Source organism: Panthera uncia (assembly GCF_023721935.1).
Source record: "Panthera uncia isolate 11264 chromosome B3 unlocalized genomic scaffold, Puncia_PCG_1.0 HiC_scaffold_1, whole genome shotgun sequence".
In the NCBI taxonomy this organism is placed as follows: Eukaryota; Metazoa; Chordata; class Mammalia; order Carnivora; family Felidae; genus Panthera; species Panthera uncia.
Window position 1 is genome coordinate 105,954,861 of NW_026057582.1, and position 24,742 is coordinate 105,979,602.

General features: G+C 53.3%; 1 protein-coding gene across 1 annotated transcript in view; it reads left to right on the top strand.

Annotated features, from left to right (window-relative positions):
* The first annotated feature begins 8,878 nt into the window (after positions 1–8,878).
* The window catches only part of SMAD6 (SMAD family member 6), a 75,987-nt gene continuing 60,123 nt past the window's right edge, over positions 8,879–24,742 (top strand). Inside the window, exons 1-3 of the mRNA XM_049613797.1 lie at positions 8,879–11,140; positions 18,732–18,788; positions 22,440–22,517. Coding sequence (XP_049469754.1) covers positions 10,318–11,140; positions 18,732–18,788; positions 22,440–22,517 — 958 coding nt within the window. The 5' untranslated portion in view covers positions 8,879–10,317. The remainder of the gene's footprint in view (positions 11,141–18,731; positions 18,789–22,439; positions 22,518–24,742) is intronic.

Below are 24,742 nucleotides of genomic sequence, written 5' to 3' on the forward strand. Positions count from 1 at the left end.
GCTTCCTTGGGATTCTCTCTCTCTCTCTCTCTCTCTCTATCCCTCCCCTACTTGTGCTGTCTCTGTCTCTCTCAAAATATATAAATAAACTTAAAAAAAAAAAAAAAGAGTTGGGCACTTAACTGACGGAGTCCCCAGGTGCCCCAGTCATTTAACATCTTGATCTTTTCATACTGAAAGTTGCCTTGCTCTTTTTCTTAAAAAAAATTTTTTTTAAGTTTATTTAATATTTTTCAGAGAGAGAGACAGAGTGTGAGCAGGGGAGGAGCAGAGAGAGAGGGAGACACAGCATCTGAAGCAGGCTCCAGGCTCTGAGATGTCAGCACAGAGCCTGACACGGGGCTCGAACTCTGGAACTGTGAGATCATGACCTGAGCCGAAGTCGGACGCTTAACCGACTGAGTCACGCAGGTGTCCCAAGCCTCTCTCGTTTTCAACCGCTGGATGATATGCCATCATTTATTTCATGAGACCCTCTGTTGACAAAGTTAAGATTGTTTACAATCTCTTTATAATAAAGTGACCTTGTAGAGCATAACCCCCCACTCTTTATGCATTATGTAACTACATGTGTACATCCTTTCACTCGTGTGCAAGCACATCTGAATGATGTTTGTATAAAGTGGAATCACTTTAGTCAACAGGCGCGGGCACTGCTACAGGGAGGGGAAGAGGGACAGCTTCTATGAGAGAGGCCAATTTGGCTGTATCTATCAAAAATGAAATGTCTAGGGGCGCCTGGGTGGCTCAGTCGGTTGAGCATTCGACTTCGGTTCAGGTCATGATCTCACGGTTCGTGAGTTTGAGCCCTGTGTCGGGCTCTGTGCTGACAGCTGGGAGCCTGGAGCCTGCTTTGGGTTCTGTGTCTCCTTCTCTTTCTGCCCCTCCCCTGCTCACGCTCTGTCTCTCTCTCTCTCTGTCAAAAATAAAATAAATATTAAAAAAAAATGAAATCCCTACTCTCAAATTTCTAGCACCTCCTGGTTCTAGGCTAAGGGTAGGGAGATGAACTCAGGCTGAGCTCTTGAGGGGCTCTCAGATGTGGACAAATTATTTCCAGCCCCGGGAAAGGAGGCACATAAGAATGCCAGGACAACGCAAGGAAAATAGCCTTGGGCCTGTCACTGGGGCGAGAGAGAAAATGTTTGTTCAGAGGAAGAGAAGGAAGGGTATTGCAGGCAGAAAGGTCAGCATGTGTGAAGACTGGATGTCAGAGAGCGGGACACAGGGGAGCTTTGGGGCGTCCTGAGGAGCAGGCCTTCTCCTGTTCAGGGTCCACGTGGCGGGAGGGGACAGGAGGTGAGACCTGCCCCTGGTGGGGTTGGGAAGCTACTTTTGAATGCATGGGCCATGGGGACCCATTGAAGGTTCTCATTGTGGGAACCTCAGGGTCAGAGAGAAATGCTAGAAGGTTCTTTCTGGCCACGGTGGTATAGAGGAATGAATGAATACAGACATTTCTTCGGATAAACTCCCAGTCCCCGAGGGAGGGTTCCTTGCCCGAGTGACTTTGGCCTCTAGCAAGTGTCCAGCAGAAACCTGTTGTTGAGACATAAAGGGGCCACATCCCTGGGCATTGTGTCTTCACTCGGGGTCCCGTGAGGGCTGAAGGAGTGAACCTCCTCCAGGAGGCCCCCCGGGGTCAGCCTAGGGCAGGGTTCTCATGCTGTTCAAGCTGCCATTGTTTGCCAGTCTCCCTTCTCTGCCAGAAGCTCACAGGAACCTTGCATACTATTTCTTGATACATCTGGGTTAGCTTTATTTACTTATTGTTTAAGTTGATTTATTTTAAGAGAGAGAAGGTGCAAATAGGGGAGGAGCAGAGAGAGAGAGAGAGAGAGAGAGAGAGAGAGAGAGAGAGAAAGAGAGAAAGAATCCCAAGCAGGCTCTGCATGCTCAGTGCAGAGCCCGGCGTGGGGCTCAAACCCATGAACCATGAGATCATGACCTGAGCCAAAGTCAGACACTTAACCGACTGAGCCACCCAGGTGCCCCTGGGTTAGCTTTAATATTAAACATGGACTGTATTACGATATATAAAAATAAATTTCTCCACCATCCTCGAGTCAAGTGAAGTCTCCGGAAAAATTCTTTGAGCCCTCCCCGCCCTACCGCCCCTGCCCAGCCTGAGAAGGACGTGAGTTACGTAGGGGGTACAGGTAACCCAGCCACACTGCGGCAAATCCACAGCCCTGACCTCTGTGCAACTACTTCCAGCCCTCTTAACAATCATAAGATTCATTCATTCAATCATTCATTCACTCATTCCGTATTTCTGAAAGCTGGTAACGTGCAGGCCGCTGCCCTCTCCTGGGGCATCCACACAGAGCAGAATAAGAATAACAGCTCTAAATGCTTTGCATAATAATCCCAGTCAATAATCACAGTGACCCCAGGGAGGTAGGTACTATTACTACTAAGCCCATTTTCGGGAGGGGGAGCTGACCTTTAGCGAGAATAGGTGAAGTGACCAAGGCGACTCTGTTAGGGGTGGAACCAGAATTAGAACCCAAGCAGTGACCCCAGGGCCTGCCCTCCTACTTCCTGCACTGCATCCTCAGCGCACTTGGGGTGAGACGACCTAAGCACTGGGAAAAGGGGCAAGGAGCCCTGCGTGTCAGAAAAACGTCCACTTGATTCCTGGCTTCCTGCAATTGGCCCTGTGATCTTGGGCAAGTAACCCTCCTTACCTGGTACTACATAATCTCCCCAGGCACCCCCATGCTGCCCCCTTCGGCTCTGCACTTGTGAAAGACTGTTTAGAGAGTGGAAAAACAGGTGCAGCCCAAGGGATGTGATCGGTAGTGCTGGAAAGGGAAGTTTCTTTTGGTCCCTTCCACAACCAACCTTCCTTCTCCAGGCCACTTCTCACAGTGAGCTGCTGAGTCCTTCTGTGTGGTGGAACCTAACTCATCCCACTCCCACCCTGGACAAGGAGGTCCAAGATGAGGAAACTGATGTCAGTTTTGACAACCCTGTTTACCCAGGCTTAACCTGGTAAAGACTGACTCCACGCTCATTTCACTAATAATAGCCACTATTTACTGAGCACTTACTAGGTGCCAGACACGGTGCTAAGCATTTTATTTTTATTTTTTATTTATTTAAAAAATTATTTTTAATGTTTATTTTTGCGAGAGGGAGAGACAACGCGAGCAGGGGAGGGGCAGAGAGAGAGGCAGAATCCGAAGCAGGCTCCAGGCTCCAAGCTGTCAGCACAGAGCCTGATGCGGGGCTCAAACTCACCAACTGCGAGATCCATGACCTGGGCTGAAGTCAGACGCTTGACTGACTGAGCCACCCAGGCGCCCATGTGCTAAGCATTTTAATCTTCAAACGATCTCCCAATATTATTATTAGCAGTTAAGTCTCAGGCTCCCCATCTGGAATCTATAACCTACAAGTAAGCTAGCACCTGGGGGGCACCTGGGTGGCTCAGTCGGTTAAGCGTCCGACTTTGGCTCAGGTCATGATTTCACGGTTTGTGAGTTCGAGCCCCACATCGGGTTCTGTGCTGACAGCTCGGAGCCTGGAGGCCACTTTGGATTCTGTGTCTCCCTCTCTCTGCCCCTTCCCCGCTCGCACTCTCTCTCTCAAAAATAAATAAACATTAAAAAAAAAAAAAAAAAAAGATAGCACCTGGTTGTAGGAGTTATCATAGGAGGTAAAGGAAGTTGCCCAAGGCCACATAGCTAAGAGGTGGCTGAACAGCATTTGAACCCAGGTCTGCTGGATTTAACAAAGTAATGGTTAAGAACCACTCTCTGTACTGCCCAAGCAGAGGTTGCCTGGAGGGCCAAGAATAAAACCAGCATTCACTTCATAGGGGCTGTGGTAATGGGTCCCATAATCATAGACAGGACCAGGAAAAAAAAATCATTCTTTCTGGGAGAAAGTAGTAAGAAAACAATCAAATAAACAAACGAAAAAGCCTGAAAGTAGGTGAGATTAGCAACTGGTTAAATTAGTGTTCTCAGCACTGCATGTATCCAGGTGGTCCCGGGGCTAATTTTATTTGGTGATGTGCAAAACTATTTTATGTATTTGCTCTAAACTGATAAATATAACTAGCACATTTGTGACTCTGTGGATATTGTTGCTTATGACAAGGCTAAATAAGAGTGAACAGATTTTTTTGTTTTAAGTCCCAGTGTGGGGCTTGAACTCACAACCTCGAGCTCAAGAGTTACATGCTCCACTGACTGAGCCAGCCCGGTGCCCTAAGTGAATTGATGTTAAAAGTCAAGTAAATAACTGTTAATAACATGTGTACACTGTTCAGATGTTCTCTCACACTCCCAGATATGTGACAGCAAATCATGCTGTTTCTGTCTTCAAATGTGTCCAGGATCCAACCTCCTGTCCCCAAGCTAGGCATGGCCTTGCCTGGGCCTCTGCAACCATCCCCCACCAGGCCTCCGCTCCCAGCTCTGTCCCCTGGAGTCTATTCTCCACATGGCCGCTAGAGGGAGCCAGTTAAAACAAGGCAGAACTTAATCCCTCCTCTTCTAGAACCTCCAGGGGTGCTCAGCTCACCCAGAGGACAAGCCAAAGACCCCACAACAGCCTGTGTGACCCTTCAATCTGTCCCCCAGCATTTCTCACATAGCATCAACTCTTTGATGGTCCCGAAACGTGCCAGGCACGTTCCCACCTCTGGAACCTTGTACCTGCTCTTCTCAGTGCCTGGAACATTCTTTCGCCACTATCAGTGGTTCCCCCACCATCAAGACTTTGTTCCAGGTGGCTGGGTGGCTCAGTCTGTTAAGGGTCTGATTTCTGCTCAGGTCATGATCTCGCGGCTCGGCTCGTGAGTTAGAGCCCCGCATTGGGCTCTGTGCTGTCAGTGCAGAGCCTGCTTTGGTTCTTCTGTCTCCTCTCTCTGCCCCTCCCCAGCTCATTCTCTCACTCTCTTTGTCAAAATTGAAATAATATATATATATTTTTAAAAAGAACATGTTTTTTTTTTTTTTTTTAAGACTTTATTGAAATGACACCTTCCCAGGGAAGCGTTTCCTGTCACTTTCTCCGAACCATACCTACCCTCTCCTGGCATTCCTCTCTCCTCTTCGTTGCTCTATTTTTGACCTTGGCACCTTTACCTTCCAATATGCTATATACCTGATTATTTTGTTTCTGGTCTGTCCTCCCACTAGACTCCTTGAACTTAGGAATTTTTGTGTTTTGTTTACTGCAGGATCCCTAGCATTTATAACATGGCTCAGCACCCCATGGGAACTCAGTAGGTATGTGTTGAATGAATGAACACAAGGTCCCATTGATGCACGTGTGCATGTTTTCAAGAGACAGGGGGTATAAAGCATTCACCAAAACCTCAGAAGTGTTGTCTGCCACCTCTGGGGGCCCTGACTCCCCTATTTAGGGCCAACTAGATTTACCTTCCAAAAGGCCAGATGATACTACTTAGCCAGTTAGGCCTATAGTTGTGCTCTATGAGAGTTAATACGCGTGGCCTTGGTCTATCCATCAGGCTCCTGTGAACTGGGTTAGGATGAATCATTCACCTTGCCAATCCATCTGACGACAGCAAGATGTTGCCCAGACTTCTGTGGCACTTCTGTTTATAAGCAGGGGTCCCTAGAGATTGCCCGTTCCCACCACCAAGAAGGAAGTGCTCCCTTGTATGATTTCTGTTGTTTCATGCCCGTGTCTTCCCAGCTAATATGGAAACTCCCAAGGGCAAAGGACCATGTTTTCTTATCCAGGACCAGGTGTTGAGAAGTTAAGCCTCAGGGCAAGCAGCCCTGGGTTCAAGTCCCAACTCTGCCATCTGTTGGCAATGTGACCAGAGACAAATTACTTATGCTCTCTGTTTCCTTCTCTAGAAAACAGGTCTAGTAAGAATGTTAAATTCTTCATTGTGCTGATTTGGGGGGGTGGGGTGGATTTGATTAGGTAGTGCGTATAAATGTTTGATACAGGATGATGATGAGCACGAAGCTTGGTGAAGTGAGACATTTGAATTCCACCACCTCGAAGATACTGGGTGCCCATGACATGACAGGCGTTGTGCTAGGGACTGCAGAGAGGAATGGGCAACGTGGTCTCGTGTGATGGCACAGGGTGGTCTCCAATGGCCTGTTTCTGACTCTACTCCCTCAGCACTGCTGTGGGTGGCGGCGGGGGGGGGGGGGAGGGGGGGTGGGGTGGCTGATAGCTCACCATTTTTCCCCGTGTGGGGCTTACGTTCCAGAGGCAGAGGAGAATAGACATGGAATCGTACGGTTATGTATTGGGAGAAGCAGTGCAAAGAGAAAGCACCAGGTGCTTTGGGAAAATACTGGAATAATGGGGAGGGAGCAGTTTTGAATCTGAGGGGTTAGGATCACTTCTTTGTGAGTTACTTTGTGAGTAATGTGGCTGCGGGGGTCTGCGGAACATCAGCTGGCATAGCACTTTCCTCTTCTTCTATACCCCTAGGGAACTGGAGCTTGTTTTCTGGAGGGCAGTCCAGGAGGGTACCCTTAGGCTGTGGCTCCTAGGCCCTGCCCTGCTGGGCTCTCACACACCCTCTAGTGGTCGAAGTGCGGGCCAGTGCTGGGCTGGATGGGCCCTGAGAATCCAAGGACAGTGTACAGAACTATCAGTGCCCTTCCCTTCCTGATGCTATCTCCACTCAGAGGCATCTTCCTGTAATGAGGGATGACTCTGGGTCCTTGTGTCATTTAATTTTGGTAACCGCCTGGAGCATGACCCCGATTCCCATTTTACAGATGAGAACCCAGAGGCTTTATAAAGCTGAGGGAAGTTTAGGAAGGTCACTACTGAACTTAGGCCTACCAGACTCTGGCTTCAGTGCTCCTCAGATGGCATCCAGCAGGCACCTAATGGCACCTCGCCCCTAATGTTGCATCTCTGCATGAATGAGAACAGAAGCCAAACTATGAGTTACTGCCCAGGGAAGAAGGTAACCCATCTCCAGCCTGCTGCCCCATGACATACCTTCATCCCTGCACCTACCCCGCTCAGCTGGCTGGGTTCAAATCCCGCCTCTGCAACTAACTGAAAGCTAATGCAGGTTAAAGCCTCTGTGCCTCAGTGTCCTTATCTGTAAAATAGTGGTAACAACCATACCTACCCCCAAGTGTTTGGGGCCTCATCCCATAATACTTTGATCCAGCAGGTCCAGTGGACCACATTTTGAAAATCACTGCCCTGGAAGGTATGCTCTGGAAACACAGACCCACACACCGTTAGCTTGTGGGGTGAGCATACATACTGGTTTATGCCTATCTGGTTTTAGCATTTTATCACTCTCAACACTATCTGGTCAGTGGCGAATTAAATGGCAAGTTCCTGTGCCTCAGTTTCCTCATCTGTAAAGGGGAAATAATACTACCTATGAGGGTTGTTGGGAGAATTCAGTGACTGAATCCTTATGATGCCTGGAACGTGGCCTTGCCCGCAGTAAGGAGTCAATAAGCTCCGACTTATTTATTATTATTGCAATCCACAGCCAAAGCAGCGAATACCCCGATAAAAGAAAACACTTGACACTGAGTTATTCTTCGTATTCTTCCCCCAGGGGCGAGAAATGACCGAAAGGACCACGAGATGGGCTTCTGGGTGCTGGTTAGTTACATAAGTGTTGTATTCACTTGCGAAAATTCATCTCGCTGTTCACTTGCGATCTGTGCGCTTGAAATGCACCCTCTCCAAAGGATCCTCAAGGTCCCGTGAGGAGCGCAGGGTAGGCACCGTCACCCTTGTTTTTCAAACAGGACACTGACAGCTATTTTGATTTGGCCAAAGCAGTAGTGGATGGGGGTGAGGAAGCTTCTCGGCCCGGTCTTCCTTCCGAAAGAAAAACCACGTCTCCCGGAGAGCGCGGCGCGAACAGTACCTGGCTCCAGGTACAGCTCAGCAAATGGCTCGGAGTCCTTCCTGAATACACCGCCCTTCCCCCAGCGCTCACAGAGACTCCGAGCTCCGCGGGGTACTCGCCCCGTCGCACACTCAAAGGGCCAGCCCCACACGTGGGCACCCCCGGGGGAGACCCGCGCGCCGGCGCCCCCGCGGCCCCCGCGGGGGAATGGCGCCCAGCCCCGGGCCAATGAGAGTAGCGGAATTTCTTTCATTCAGTGCGGGGCCAGGCTCCTGCCCGGAAAGGGGCGGGGTGCCGCGCCGGGGGCGGGGCCGCCGCGCGCCGCGGAGAGGGCGGTGCCCGCCCCGCGGCCCGGCCAATCGGCGCCGCGCCCGGGGGGGGAGGGGGGAACCAGGCCTTTTTTCCCTCCGCGCGGGACCAATCCCGACTTTACAAGCTTGAACTTTTGCCACCCTCGGACGAGCGAGCGCGCCCGAGGAGGTACCCCGCCGCGCCGGCTCCAGGGGCAGGAGCGGCCTTAACCCTTCCCGCGCCGGGCGGCCCGCTGCTGCCGCCGCGCCCCCTAGCCGGTCCCGGACCCAGTGGGCCGGGACCCTGCCCCCAACCCATCCCCATTTCCTTGGTGAAACGTCGCAGGGGAGAGCAAGACCCCTACCCACATCCCTCTCGGTGGTGCAGAGAATCACTTGGGGAAAGGGGAGGAGGAAGCACCCGGCCCCGAGGGGGCCCGGGACTGCTGGCCTCCCGCCTAGCTCCGAGGGAGAGCCGTGGCGACCGTGAGGAGCCGGAGAGGAGACACTCCCCGCCCCTACCCCACCCTCTGCAACTCGCTACCTCGGGCAAGCCTGGAGCCCCCTTGCGCCAAGCGTCCCAGGTCCCTCATTTGGCCCAGCAGAGAGACCCCTGACTGCGGCCGGGGGTGTGGAGACCTTGTGCCATCAAGATCCCGCTACCGTAACAAATCGGCCGCCCCCTGCTCCCAAGAGACTCAGGCCAGGAAGGCACACACGCACACCCATTTTTATTAGCCTTCCCTGGGATGGGGGTTTGGCCCAACTCTAAAGTGCAATGTGTGTTTGTAAGTTTGTGCACAAGCCAGGGAGAGGCAAAGCGCCCCGTTTGCATCCAAGTCTCAGTGTGTCCACCGCGCCTTCGCGCCGCTCGCCCGTGGTTTGTGTAACTCGCGTGTGTGTGCGCGCGCGCGCGAGGGGGTGTGCTCGCTCGCATCCGTGCCCGCGGCGCAACGCGGGCTTGAAAGCGGGCCGTGGGCGCTGTCAGGCTCGGGGCGGGGGTGCCGGGGCGAGCGTGGGGCGGGAGCCCGAGCTCGGCCCGCCCCGGGAGCCGGCCCTTCGGAGCCTCGGGCCCTGCAATGGGACGTGTTCTCCTTTAAGAGTTAAGAAACTTGAAACCTTGTTTGCGCAACAATCAGCGCCGCGGAGCCGCCAAAGTGTCTAGACTGGCATATGATGGGAGGCAGCCAATGACTCCGCGGCGCTCCTCCGGGGGCCCTCAGTGTGCGTTTGAGGAGAACAAAAAAGAGAGAGAGCCGAGCGGGGGAGCGAGCGAGGGAGCCGAGCCGAGAGAAAGAGCCGCCGGGCGCTGCCTCGCCAGACCTCGCAGGGACCGCGGGGCCACCGGGAGGCACTTTTTGTGGAGGGGGGAGGGGGAAGACCTCTGCAGCCGCGGCGCCCCGGGCGTCCGAGCGCAGCGTGGGGCGGGCTGCGACCTCTGCCTCGGTGGATTGCATTTTTAATTAAGGATTCCCAACAGTTCTTTGGGATTTTTACAGTTTCCACTCATGTATTGACACCCGCGTTCAGGAGAAACTCGCTCCAAGTGCATCTAGCGCCTGGGACCTGAGACGGAGTTGGCTTTCCGTGCATGCAATTCCAGGATTTTGGTTTTGTTTGGGCTTTCTTTTTTTTTCTTTCCTCCCCCCCCCCCTTCTTTTGCAGGGAGTAAGAAGGAAGCTGAAGGTATCAACAAGCCGGCCTTTCGGATCCTGCAGGAAAAGCCCATGTAGTTAAGCGTTTGGGTTTTAAAGGCAGGGCTGCCCGGACACATCTGGGGGGTTCGGCGGGAGCGCTTTGTGCTCATGGACCAGTCGCGCAACTTTTGAAGGCTCGCCGGCCCATGCGGGGTCTTTCTGGCGGAGGGCAGCCTGCAGTCCCCCTCCAGCGCCGGGGCTGGAGTTGCTGAGTAGCCCGGCCGCCGGGGTCCATGTAGCCGCTGGCCCGGCGCGGACTGCGGCTCGGCGCGCGCGTGTTCCCCGCCGTCCCGGCCCGGCGAGCTCCCTCATGTTGCAGCCCTGCGGCGCCCCTTCGACGACAGGCTGTGCGCGACCTGCACGGCGCCCGGCGGCGGAGCTTCATGTGGGGCTGCGGCCCGCGCAGCCGGCGCCTCGCTGACGGAACGGACCCCCGGTAACCGGAGACTGCCTCCCCCCCACCCCCGGCGCCAAAGGATATCGTATGTTCAGGTCCAAACGCTCGGGGCTGGTGCGGCGACTTTGGCGAAGTCGTGTGGTCCCCGACCGGGAGGAAGGAGGCGGCGGCGGCGGCGGCGGCGGCGGCGGCGACGAGGATGGGAGCTTGGGCAGCCGAGCTGAGCCGGCCCCGCGGGCACGAGAAGGCGGAGGCTGCGGCCGCTCCGAAGTCCGCCCGGTAGCCCCGCGGCGGCCCCGGGACGCGGTGGGACAGCGAGGCGCCCAGGGCGCGGGGAGGCGCCGGCGCGCAGGGGGCCCCCCGAGGCCCATGTCGGAGCTGGGGGCCGGCGCTGGGGGCTCCCCGCTGGACGTGGCGGAGCCGGGAGGTCCGGGCTGGCTGCCCGAAAGTGACTGCGAGACTGTGACTTGCTGTCTCTTCTCGGAGCGGGACGCCGCGGGCGCGCCGCGGGACGCCGGCGACCCCCTGGCCGGGGCGGCCCTGGAGGCGGCGGGCGGCGGGCGGAGTCGCGAAGCCCGCTCGCGGCTGCTGCTGCTCGAGCAGGAACTCAAGACGGTCACGTACTCGCTGCTGAAGCGGCTCAAGGAGCGTTCGCTGGACACGCTGCTGGAGGCGGTGGAGTCCCGCGGCGGCGTGCCGGGCGGCTGCGTGCTGGTGCCGCGCGCCGACCTCCGCCTGGGCGGCCAGCCTGCGCCGCCGCAGCTGCTGCTCGGCCGCCTCTTCCGCTGGCCCGACCTGCAGCACGCCGTGGAGCTGAAGCCCCTGTGCGGCTGCCACAGCTTCGCCGCCGCCGCCGACGGCCCCACCGTGTGCTGCAACCCCTACCACTTCAGCCGGCTCTGCGGGCCAGGTGAGCGCGCGCGCCGGCCGGGAGCGTTGGGGGGGGGGGTTCCCCTCCCCGCCCCCTTCCGCGGCCCTTCGGTCCGCGACGCCGCGGGCGGGGGGAGCTGGGGCTGCAACCCCGGGTGCCCCTGGTGCGTGGCAGCCCGCGGTGGAAGCGCCTCACCCTGGCGGGACGGCCGGGAAGTGGGTATCGGGGCACACGTGTCAAATGGCACCTTCTTCTTACGGCTTCGGCAGACTTAAAAGGCTGTGCATTGGAGTTTTCTCAGTGCAGCCTCAGGGACCTAACTTAACGCTGTAGCTTCATAGACAGTGAAAGAGAAGGGCAGGCCTGACGGAAGCCCAACACAGAGTCGTTCGCCCCCCTCCCGGTTTATCCCAGTCTATTTATACCTAACGCGATACTTTCCTATATCCAGGTGGATACAAGTTGTGAAATGGGGTGTAGAGATCGTTCACGGCCAGAGTCACTGGTGTTCATAGATTGTCACACTTGTTCCTTTGTATACGCTGAAGCAAAGCTCCTCTCTCAAAGTGGAGACCACCTTCTTGCCTGACTGTTCCCAGCATCCCTTGGGTGTCAAATATCAGGGCCCGCCATGGTCATCATTGTCAATTCTATGTCCAGTTTTTCTAGAGGGTCCTGGAGGTGTCTGGAGGAGGAGGCGAGAAGGCCAGATATTTTATTTACCTCTGAGAACTGCCTCCCTTCTTTGTTCTCTCCCTGGGATTTCCCACACACACCCACCCCCAGCACTGCTTACCTGAGCAGGCTCTGGGTTCTGGAACAGAGGTGAGGACAGGTGGAGGCTTCTGGCAGGCCAGAAGCTTGCAGTTCCCCTGTTCTGACCTCTGCTCTGCAGGGCTTGCACATTTCGGCCTATAGCATCTTAGGGGTGTATGCATCTTAGGTGGCTTTGGGGGGCCTGTGGGGGTGAGACCTGCTGGAAGAATAAAGGCTCTTGGGCCTGGAAGGGCTCTGAGCTCCTCCAGTCTGTCCCCTCTGGAGAGTCTGCACCCAGCCTGGGGGCACATAGAGGGTCAGATCACAGATCTTCGGATACCTAGTGTGGAAGGGGAGGGTGGGCCCAGGATTTGTCCCAGATGTCTTGTTCTGTGCAGTGTAGTGCCTGGAGGGGAAAGGAATGTGCTTCAGTGGTGGTTCCTGAAGACAGCACTGATGGGGGGTAGGTGGGGAGAGGCAGCATTCATCTGGTTGCCCTGGTCCCCACATGGTCACTCCAGGCCTTATTCAAGGGCTTTGGGCAGTCCCTGACCTGTGACCTGTGGTAGGCTTTCTGTGTCCCTTGTTCCTCTTCCAGACAGCTTCTCCTGGAAGTGGCTTCCTCCCCTCTGCCACCCTGTCTCCTCCCTAACTCTGGGGCCCAGGTCCCCGTTTGTGGTTACCCTGTCCCTCATCATTTTTATTTAGTGGGAGATAATTGGTGGGGCTCACTGTGTGCTTTTTAGGAGGCTCTGGCAGGTATTTTCTCTCTTACCAGGTCAGTTTGCCAGTGACTATTTGTTGAGCACTTGCTCTGTGCCAGGCACCGTACTGGGTGCTAGAGTGGGAAAAGCGGAAATAGGAGTATGACCCATGCCCTTAAGAAACATAATCTGGGCAGGGAGATGGGGCAGAGATGGGGGAAGAAGGGCCAGGTCAGTGGGTCTGAACTATCAGAGCGCTGTGGGGTGTGCAGGTAACAGGATCCCCTCCAGGAGCTCCATAGCTCTGTTCGGAGACTACTTTGGAGGATGGGTTGGGGAGGTGGGCATGGAGGAGGAGGGGAGGGCCAGCCGAGAGTCAAGGTGCCAGGCAAGCTCAGGTGTGTGAGCCGGAAGGGATGGCATGGAAATGTTGGAGCAACAGACAGGCCCCCTCCCCCCACCGTTTCTACACCTTGGATTAGAAGTCACCTTAGGGGGTGGTTTGAGCCCCACAGACTGCCAGGTACAGGTTGGGGGGCAGTTTTTCCCCTGCAGTGGAAGTTCTTCACCACAGACCTGGTCCTAGGCTCTCTAGTAAGGATAGTTTGACCTTGGGTGAATAACCTCTCCTCACAGTCTCCTTGTGAGTGGAATGGGGGTGGCTCTAGAACACTCTCCACATCTCATTCTAGACTGAGCATTGTTGGCACTTGACTCCCTTTCTCCCTTTCTCCTCCCAAAAGGAGGCACTGGTGCAGGGGCTGTGTCTCCTGCCTGTTTGCCAGCCCTCCCCCTCCTTCCCCCATTCAAGCCACCCTGGGGGCAGTTGGGGGGACCCATGGTCTGGGAAGAGTGTTCAGTAGGCGCCAGGTTGACCCTGTTGCCTCATCCCCTGCCTGGTGGCTTGGGCCGCTGGGACCGAGAACTGGGGAGCCCTTTGCTGCCCACCCCACCCCTGCTGCCTGGCCGCCAGCCTGGCTCCTGAAGCTGGGCGGGTGCATAGCTGGAGCTCAGCCGTGCGCATCCTGATAAGGAGACTGCTCCTTCCAGGGCTCTGGGGGAAGAGGGCTGGGGCACTGGGGCAGACAAGACAGACACACTCATGGATAGCAGGCACATAGCTGGAGAGTATACCGGAATACCCAGCAGGCCAACTGAGGGCACCAGTGCCCACCGGATCCCCACAGGGAGCCCAAGTGACAGGAGGCCCCTTTCTGGGCAGTGCTGACCCCTGCTGCTCAGGGCAAACCCTGCTCCCATCCATCAACTTGTTTGGGACATTGGGGCCAGTTCCCCTTCCCATGGGTAAAGTGAGGAGGTGGACAGAATCCCTAGGGTCTGATATGGGCGGATTCCAGGTGACACAAGCCTGCCTCCCCTGCCCTGTCTTCTCCCCCATGCTTGTCTCAGAAAGTGGGGGTCTTTCCTCTGTGCCCGGCCCTACCCTGCACCTTCGACGCCTTGGGAGTCAGACCCCAGCTCTCCTTCCCTCTTGTGTGTCTTTCTGTCCCGGGAAAAGCCAGTTCGCTGAGCTCGGTGCCTATGTGGACGGAAATGTGGAGAAATACTTTAATCACAGTTTAACCTGTGTTTATACAGCTCCTTTCTCCTGAAAGTATCCATTAACTTTGGAATAAATCTCCTGCTCTTTGCTTCACTACTTTTTTTTTTTTTTTTCTGTAATTATATTCAGTAAATTACTATTATCCAAATTGCGCCAGGGAAAGAGACAGAGCGAGAGAGAACTTCTAAACGACTGGAGGAGGCCGCCTAGGAAAACACAGGGTTCCCAGGCCAGGACTATAGGAATTAGAATGGGCTAAAAAGTTTTCCTTTTATTTGGCCTGGCATTATCCCTTTGAAATGAGATCAATTTCAAGTTGGGCTTCCAAGCCCCTGCCCCGCCCCTCTGGCGGCCCCTCGGCCCGCCCGCCCTGCTCCTCGGAGCTCCTCCTTGGAGGTGAGGAAGGGGTGATAATGTGCAGTTTGCCTCTTGCTGGCGCCAGCCGGCCGCGCTGTTTATCTGGCTGCCGGGGGAATCTGGGCAATTAGGCTCAGCCGGCCTTAAAGCGCCAGGAGCTCCTTTTCTGAGGCTCCCGTCCCGGGCTTGAGGTTGAGCCTTCAGGTTCTGGGGGTGGAGGGAAGGGCACTCGGGAGGCCCCCTCCCCACCCACAGCCACCCTCTGCGGAAGGTGGCAACGGGGAGGCCCAGGGAGGCAAGTGGATCCTTTCCTAAGGGAGATGATGGGCTCAAAGGGGGGGTGGGGGTGGAAGGCATTATCCCAAACTGAAACCTTACCAGGCACTGGGAGAGGCTGGGAGCTCTTCTGGCTTTAGAATTAGGGTCCAGATCCCGAAAGGCTAAGTATCACCCCCCTCCACCCACTAGGGGGCTAACCAGAGGCACGTTTGGGCCGAGCTGAGCTGAGCACTAACCTTCTGGTACACTTGGCCCCTGGCTGACTGCTCTTACTTCTGAAGGAAGTTGGAGGAGATTCCTGAAGTTGATGCCTGAGGCTGGATGTCTGAGGGGGCTGGAGTGTCTGATGTCTGTCTGTCTCTCTCATGCCCATTGCTTTCAGAGGAGCCTGCAGGGCTCTGGGGGAGGCTCTCCCCTTCAAGTTTAGAGCATCTAAGTTTATTACCGAAAAATCAACACAACTTTGGCACTCACTCATAGGTAGCTTCTCGGAGGGGAGCGGACAGAGGGCCTGGAGGCAGCCCACACTTACTCTTCTGTCCTTTTGTCTCGCATACTGAGTAGGCCACCTGAGTTAATGACCTAGGGCTCCACTCTCCCAGATCCGTGGGGCCTGGAAGTGTGGGAGTGAAGCAGAGGGGCCGGTTAAAAGTTACCCAGTACTGTTCATAGCAGCATTATTCCTAAAAGTCAGAAAACAGAAAGAGCCCTAATGTCTATTAGCTGATGAATGGGTAACCAAATGTGGTATATCCATCCAACGGAGTATCATTCGGCCATAAAGAAGAATGCAGCTATTGAACGGATGAGCCTTAAAAGCATTATGCTGGGTGAAAGAAGCCCCCCACAAAGAGCCTCCTACTATGTGAGTCTGTGTGAAATGTCCAGAATAGGCAAACCCACAGAGACTGAGAGTAGATTTGTGGTTGCCCACGGGTTGAGGGCATAGGGACCCACAGCTAACGGGACAGGGCTTCTTTGGGGTGATGAAAATGTCCAGTAATTGTATTGTGGTGGTGGTCTCACAACTCTGAATATACTAAAAAGCACTGAATTCAACACTTTCAAAGAGTGAATCTTAGGGTAGGTGAGCAGAAGAACTCAGGTGTTCAAAAAAGGTAACCGGGTGTTGGTTCCCGCCTGGCCTGGCCCTTTGTTGAGCTGAAGTAAAATAACATCTTGTGCCTTCCTCTGTGGCCTACCTGGCCTGACCTCGGGTGCCCCATCCGTTGAAAGCAGCAGTTGACCTGGGTGACCGCCTGACATTATAAATCCCCGTGTCTCGTGGCGGAGTCTGTGGGCCTTCATACTTTTGAACTTGCCCAGGATGGAATGTAGCGTTCAGCTTCCAGCCTCTAAAGTTGTTAAACAGTTCTGTGCGAACTGTTCTGCTGGAGCACGTGGGGGCCTGGTCAGGTCCCTCCCCAAAGCTTTGCAGTGCTTCCCTCGCTGGTGAGATGGACGTTCCAAGTTTGTAGATGCGCTTTGTGTCTCATTCACATCAGGACACACCCAGCCTGCGTGTGGCCATGGGTGGCGGCTGTCTCAGGCAGCTCCTTCAAGAGGGGACTTCAGTAGCCCTTCTCCCCTGTATTTCCAGCTTTGGGCTCCAGGTAAGCAGCCCCTGGGTGAACTCCTGGGGTCGATTACAGTGGCTTGACTCCAGCCTCCACGGCCCATTGCTGGCAGGTTTCACTTTCGGGGGACAGATCTGGGAGGGCAGCTGTCCGGAGCACCACCCCCCCACCTCCCCACCATGTGTGGCCTGAGCCTTAGCCGATCAGATTTTTGCAAAAGGAGCCCTGACCCAGGAATTGCAGGCCTTCTGCTAAGTGAGTGGGGTGGTGGGAAGGGCATGAGGCTGGGGATCAGGAGACCTGGCTTCTGGTCCTGACTTTGGCTCTACGACCAGTTCAGCGTGTGGCACTGAGGGAGCCGCTCCCACTGTCCAGGCCTCAGTGGTCACTGTACAGTGGGAGCGCCAGCCTCAACTGTCTTTCTTGGTTAAGCTCTAGCCCCGCTTGCGTACTGCTTCGTGTCCTGAAGCAAGGCTGGTCCTCGCTGAGTCTGGTCTCCAGCCCCTCCAAGGCCTGCGCCAGTGGGTGTGACGTGGGTCCTACTGAAGGCAGATAGTTCCCTTCCTCGAGTCTGGCTTGGCATCTCCTTGGGATCACCCCTTTGGCCTTCTAGGTCCTCTTTCTCCACACCTTTGTCTACACGGCCCGAACTTTGCCATTATCCTCGTCACCGTCATGAGGATAATGACTTTAGATGTTTACTGAGCTCTTTCTGTGCCCGTGACACACTGGACCTCGCTGGGGTGAGGCGGTGTGATACAGGGTGCCTCTTGTTGCTGCCTGTGTCATTGGGATGTAGAGCCAAGTCGGGCCCGGGCCCAAATTCCAGTTCCATCATGATTGGCTGGGAGACACTGGGCAAGTCAGTCTTCACATCTGTAAAATGGGAATAATAATGGCCATTGTATTTACTTTGGAGAAAGGACAAAATAAGAATAGGTACCCATGAGCATGATTAACCACTCTGTACCTAAGACCCAGAAGAATGAAAGACAATAAACGAAATAGAAAATGCCCTGCATGGAGGAAGAAACAGGGTAGGCATTCAGCGCATGTTTGCTTCTGTCCCCAGTGGCTATTCTGTGATTCACTTTTCCTTCTCTCAAACTCCTGTCCACAAAAGATTCCCTGTTTCTAGACCTCAGAGCCCTCACTTTGTTGAAGTAATTTCAGGCTGGAAATGCTGGGGTGGGGAAGAAGTCAAGCTGCATCGGGTGTACAGAGCAAAAAACAAATGCTCCTACAGCTAATTGTGCCTTATTATCATTGCGAAAAACACTTATTACCCCTTGTGTCATTACTGATACCTGCCTAATAATAGTTATTACCGCTTTACTACCACCGAGAGTTTGTTTTAGTTTGCGATTTGATGGTGTTTAGTTTCATTTAGGGAAAATGAAGGGTCATTTCATTCATGCAAATTGTTACTTAGTTTAGCAAATTGTTACTTCCCCTAAAGCAAGAGGCTAAGGAATTCTTCTGGAGACAAAATATATGTTTTCAAGGAGGAGTATTTTGGGCAAATGAAAGGAAACCCAAAGAAAAATACCGTAGACGATAAGGAATCACAGAGGGTCTGAGATGGGAGGCCACGGAGAACTTGTGGGCCACCCCTTCTCTTTACAAAGGGGGAGACTGAGGCTGAGAGCTAGCTGGAAGTGACTGGCTTAAGGTCTCTCATCTAGGTAGCTGGGTTGACTTCCTGGGATCTAGCCAATCTTACCTTCCACCCTGCCCCCAAGAATGTCAGTTGTAATGCAGCTGATCTGGAAGGAGCTTCTGTGTCTCTCATGCTCGGTGCTGATTAGAGTTGCCAAATTTAGCAAATAAAACTAAAGAATGCCTAGTTGAATTTGAGTTTCTGACAGACAGCACGTAATTTTTTAGTGTAAGTATGTCCCAAATCTTGCAAGGGATATACTTATGCTAAAAATTACACCACGTATGTCCAAACTTCAAATTTAACAGAGCTTCCTGTGTTTTATCAGGGAACCGTAGCTCTGACTTGTTACAGTAACAGTTACTGTTTGTGCATGTATTTTTCCAGAATACCAAGAACTGTTTGACATAGTCTTCTTTTGCCCTCCTGGCACACCTGGAAGGTCTTTGTGATTATTGTCCCTGTTTTAGAGCTGAAGAAACAAGTTCAGAGAGGTGAAGCAACTTGCCTGAGGTCACACGGCCAAAGGTGGCAGAGGAGGGATTGAGTCCGGGTCTGTATGCCAAGCCTGTGGCCTCACCTGTTGGGCAGCAGAGGTGGTGGGAAAAGAGGAGAGTTTCCTGGGGGCTGGATTTATTATTTGAGGAAACCGATGATCAAAAGCAGGTCCACCCCCCCCAGGTGTGAACTCCCCCCGCACCCCAGCAGTGACATGTTGTCTCCTGTCTTTCAGAATCACCACCGCCCCCCTATTCTCGGCTGTCTCCTCACGACGAGTACAAGCCACTGGGTAAGTGTGTCCTCCTTCCCACCGGCTCCCTTTCAGTCCAGGGCCCAGCCTCAGTGCTCAGGGGTGTGGAGGGGAGGGGGGAAAGCAGGCCTGGTTGCCTTTGAGATGGGGCGAAGTTTTACAAACACACCTCCAGTCCGGCCAAAGCAGACCCAGGCTCTGCAGCCGGCTATTTACGTCTTGAAATTCCTCGGCTCATCATTAACCTCTCTGTGACCTTTAAACATGGGCCTGTGGGAGATGAATGGGTTTTGACTTAAGCACCTCATTGGAGATGGGTTTGGTATTTCCCTCTTTTCCTCTCTCCCTCCCCCAGCCCTTGGTTGTTCTCCTTTGACTTGTGTTAATTAGCACTATGACAGATAGGTAGAGCATATGAAGTCCCCTTTGAGAGGGGTGGTGTTTTTCCCCCCATTTTAAGCCAGGAAGTTCACCTGGGCAGAAACAACCGTCGGACTGTGCAGAAAATCCGTGTATTGGTGCAGAAAGCCCCTGGCGTGGTCCGACCCCGGCGTGTGCTCCGTGGAGGTGGTAATGTCATTGTAGGCAGGTCCCACTCAGAGTCAGAAGTGTTCTCTGGAAACCCTTGGGGCTAGATGAGCAGCTCGTATTCTGGAGTAGCTGCATGTGGTTTTACAAGTAGCAGTGGCTTGTTTTCTGGCCCTGCTGGGTCCCCCAGAGGAGGATACCAGGGATGGGGTGAGTTCGTTTGGCTTTACTAAGTACCAAGAGAGAAACTTTGCGACCCAGGCAGTTCCCGTGGGAGTCAAGCTTCCAAAGTCCGATAGCACAGCAGTGATGCTCACACATTCCACCAAGTGACCACAAGAAGTGGGTTTTGTTTTGTTTTTGGTAAAGGCCTCTTCCCAGTAGCCTGTGTCAGCATCATCTGGGAGGTCACTTCTAAGTGTCACAGACTCTCAGGCATCCAGGCCAGTTTTCTTTCCAGGCCGCCCCCCACCCCCACCCCGCCTGGTGCAGTCAGAAATGCCCACCGGGTCCCTTCAGGAGTTTGACCTCTTCAGCCTAGGAGGACAGAGCCTGTCCCATGACGGTGTGTGAGTCAGTGGTTTAATGATGGCAACTTCCTCATTGTTTTTCCCCACGGATGGTCATCCCGTGCATGGAGGAGCTTTATTTAGTTTTCTGGGGGAACCGAAGAGGTCATCTGGTGGGACCCTGTCACTTCATAGATGAGGAATCTGGCTGAGGGCTGGAGCAGGCCCTGTAGCTAATGAGCAGCAGGGCTGAGGCAGAAACCCCATTCAGCTCGGCGGTTCCCCATCCCTCCCTCACAGGCCTGTCTCAGCATTTCCCAAGTCAACATAATTGCACTGGTCGCTTAGAAGATCTGTAGATCCATTAGAGGTGGGGGAAACCCTCAAAGGTTCTTAGTAAATGTAGCCCCTCAGTTCGAATGTCGAGGATCATTGCCCCGAGGAATTGCAGGTCAGCCTGTGATAAAGCAGCAAAAATCAGGACACCGCCTGGCCCTGCAGAATGACCATTTGGAAATCAACAGGTGTCCCGGTTATTTTACAAATGGGACAACTGAGGCCCGGAAAAGAGGAAATGACATTTGCTGGTGGTCACATAGCTCAGGAATCTGTAGACTATGGCCTGCCATCTGTTTTTTGTATGTTTCGTGAGCTAAGGATGTTTTGTACTTTTCTTGATGGTTAAAAAAAAAAAAAAAACATCGAAAGAGTAATATTTCCCGACATGTGAAAATTACATGAAATTCAAAGTTTAGCATCCGTGAAAAAAAATCCCGCTGGAATATCACCGTGTTTGCCTGTTTCCATGTTGTCTGTAGCTGCTTCTATGCTATAGTGACACAGTTGAGTAGCTGTAACAGAGATCGTGTGGCTCACAAGGCTTGAAAATGCTATTCGCTCTGGGGCCTTTTGCAGAAGAAGTTGGTGAGCCCTGACTTTTATGACTGATGGTGGAGGTTGGACTCAAACCTGGGGCTCCAGCTTCAAAGCAGGGTCCCTCTCTGGGGCTCGAGCAGTGATCAAGGTTGGGAGTGTTCTTTTTCTCCATCAGCCACTGCAGGGTATCAGATGTCAGGGCCTCTCTAGAAGCAATAAATGGGAGGGTTTGGAAGGATGCAGGATAGGGACTTACTAGCTGTGAAAGGTGGGAACCGTTCCCATGCCTGGGACCCTCATAGAGCTGCCCACGTTGGCTCTACAGCGGCTCCCGCAAGGAATAGGGTCCAGCCTGCGATGTTGCACTTTGGGAACATTAGATCCGAAAAGCAAAACGCTTTTAAGAAGTTCCCACTTGGGCACTGGGGTTATTATTTTTGTTTCCAAGAGATTTTCCATGTGTCCGTAGTTTCCTCCTAACACATTTTAGCAGCAGATAACTTTTTCATGTCCTGATAAATAGTCCGGGCTATTTCTTGTATTATTTTCTTTTCCTTGCATTGTTGCTTTTTCATAAACAAAAAGTCAGTTCACTTCTAAGCCTCTGTAATCACATGAGACCAAAAAGCAAAATAAAACCCAGAACACCCAGTCAGCATCTGGCAATTGGGAAACAACAACAAAAAAACCCCAAACCACCCCCCCTCCCTAGAATTGGTTAATGTTTCATCTTCCCGTTCCCCAAACCACGTGGTAAAAGGGAAAAAAAAATCCTACAGGATCGAATGGAATTCTAGCTAGCCAGGGCCTTGGCTAACGGTTTTGGTCCCAGGAATCCCCAGGTTGGTCAGGTGGGACCCACTGAGCCAGACCTGGGTTGAGCTGGGTAAGAAGGTGATGAGCTGTCAACCTCACAGAACGTACCTTTTGACGCCTTCACATGGACAACGCCCCATAGCTGGTCGCAGAGGAAAAAATTTGCCAGTCTGCCTGCCCCCAAAAGGCATCGGCTTGTCAAGGTGGTAGCTTAGTGTCCAAGAGAAAACGTGCCAAAGATTTTCCTTTCCTCGTCTCACCGCACTGCAGACAGGGAAAAACAAATAATGCATGCCATACGAAGTACTTAAAACTACTTAAAAAAAAAAAAAAAGAATGCCTTAAAAAAACCAGTCCAGGCATTGAAAGTTGCTCCGTGAGCAGGTTTGGATGTTAAAGAGTGGAGGAGGGAAGAGCGAGAAAAAAAGTTAATCTGGGAGCAAATGCTTGAGCCCTTAATTAGAGGGGTGTAAGCGGGACAGAGTGAGGATGGCTGGTAACTTGTTAAAACAGAGCTTCCCGAGCTCCAGCGGGAGGAAGGAAGGAAGCAAGGAAGGAAGGAAGCAAGAAGGAACAACTTTAAGAATTTTAATGGTTGTAATTAAGCACAGCAACTATGAATTGTTTAGGGGCTTAATTTAACCTTACCCACAGAGGCTCCAAGTTGCTACTTGCTCAGTCCCCTGAACTTGGGTTATTTCTGTGGTCAGGGCAGTTGAAACTTTTTCAGGTGTGAGGGCTGCAGCAGTCAGCATTTTCCAGGGAAGTTCCAGGGCCGGCTGGCCTGGTCTCGCGTGATCGCGGGACGAAGTTACAGAGTGGCATCAGGAAGCTGAGAGGGACACGTCGCCCTTTGCAAGCACTTGCGTGTGCACATGCACACGTACACACACAGATGCGTGAGAAGAAAAGAGAGGAGCGCCCCGCAGCCAACTAAGTTGTCTTTTTGTTTCTTCCGTAGATCTATCTGATTCCACATTGTCTTACACTGAAACGGAGGCCACCAACTCCCTCATCACCGCCCCGGGTGAATTCTCAGGTTGGCATTTCTGTCCTTGCACGTTGCTGTTGTGTTGAACTTCACAGAAAGGGGACAGGTTGGGGGCGGGGCTTGATGGAGGCCTTTTTGATTTCCTTCCTCCTTTTCTTTTCCCCTTTCCTCCCACCTCTTGGATAGGAAGACTGTCCCTGTCTTTATCCTTGGCGTCCTTGGGGTTAACGACAATCTGTACGAATGAGCTCTAAAGATGGTCACTTTGAAAGTGCCTGTTGGTCCACATGTTCATCAGTGGACTCCACCTTGTCTCATGGAAACAGGGAAAGCCTAGCACAACCCTCTATCCCTCATTTTAGCAGGGGAACCTCTTTTCTCAGCTGCCAAGAGGCCCCAGAGTGGATGTGTTTGTATATATTTATCTTTGTGGGTTTCTCCTCCTGTCCACACCTCTGGGGAAGGACAGACGTGGAGGGTCAGAAGAGTGGAGGTCGTGTGGGTAGAACAAGCTTGGACAGAGGGTCTGGCAAACGAGGAGTTTGCCAAAGGTTGTTAGCTTCCATGTCTCTCCCTGAGCAGTGGATGCTGGGCTAGGAAGCAGAGAGAACCCCAGTTTGGAGTCTCCCAATCCCCTGCAATTAAGAGTTGGCCACAGGGAGCCTCACATTCCTGGGCCTACCTAAACCAACCCTTCCTTAGGAGATCAGAGGTTGGTGGTGCACCGGGGGCATCGAGGGCCAGGAGGGACTCTGGTCCTGAGGTCTGTGGGACCCTTTGAGAACATGATGGATGGGTGTGCCGTGAAGACAGCTGGGGCTTGTGGCCTGGATCTGTGCTGTGTGGTGTGACAGCCACTCAGGCTGGAGCTGCCTCCCGAGTGGGCATGGCTGGGTCTCCACATGAAGGCCTCTGTCTGTCTGCATCTTCCCTTCCCCTGCCCCATGCCCATGTCATGATAGCAATAGCGTCGACCATAGCTGTTTAGTGTTTCCTCTGCACGGGCCCCTTTTTCATGCATCAGCTCAGAACAGCAGTAAAGGACTCGCTCAGGGTCACATAGTAGCAGAACCACTCGCCACTGTGCTTATAACCACTGCTCTGTCCCCCCTTTCCTGCAAGGGCTGACTGTATCCCCAATGCCTCCATTCCTTCACGTGAAGATCTGTCTTTCTTGCCACCCCCTCCCCATGACTCTAAGGGTGACACGATGCTGGCTGTGCATGGCTGCCTGGCCTTTTCCCGTGTCTGAGCCCCTCTTCATTCATTCCGTATTCCATCACAACCATGGAGGTCGCAAGAGTATGTCTGTTTCAAAGATAGGAAAACTAGAAGCTGAAGCAAGAAGTGACTTGCCCCGGGGTCACATAGTGGGGCTTAGCTGGTACTGAGGTCCAGGGCTTCGGGGTCCTCCCTGCCTTCTGGTCTCTGGTGGCCCCCTCTAATCGGGGGTTTCCTCTGTGCCTTTTGGCCCCTCCTTGGTTGCAGTGTTTTTCCCTGAAAGACCTTACCGGACGAATGTAAGAAGTTAATATTTCACTCCATTCTTTTTTCTCCTTTGCCTATGTAGAAGGAAGCCACATATAATTTTGAAGCAAGAGGCTTAACGGTATTTCTGAATGCATGATTCTCTGCCTTTGCCAGCCCTCAGGATGTGTTTAATTTAGGTGATTGCATTGGGGTAGGTTGGATGGATGGGTAATTTTTCGACATCCCCCCCAGTTTTTTCGACATCCAGTTAATGGTGGAAATTCTCATTTGCGGGGGTGCTGTAGAGTTCTGCAGTACGTTTGCAGATATAGTCTCTCTTTTTTAAAAAAAATTTTAATGTTTATTTAGTTTTGAGAGAGAGAGAAAAAAAATGAATGAGTGGGGGAGGGGCAGAGAGCGAGGGAGACATAGAATCCGAAGCAGGCTCCAGGCTCTGAGCTGTCAGCACAGAGCCCGATGCGGGACTTAAGCCCATGAGCCGTGAGGTCATGACCTGAGCTGAAGTCGGAAGCTCAACCTACTGAGCCACCCAGGCGCCCCAGTCTCTTTTGATCTCTATCATCCCGGTGCTGATCTGGTGTGTGGCTCAGGCAGGAGGGAGCGGACCCCAGAGCACTTAGGGAAACCAGGAGAGAGCGCCCTCTAGAGGGACGTCTCTGGGAACCCTGGGGTCGATAGGTTTGGCTGCCTCTAGGGCCCAGGGGCCCTGTGTTTGGGATTACTGCCCAGTCATCCCAGAGCGGTGTGTGGTAATGGCCAGTGAGGAGGCCCCTGCTGTTCTT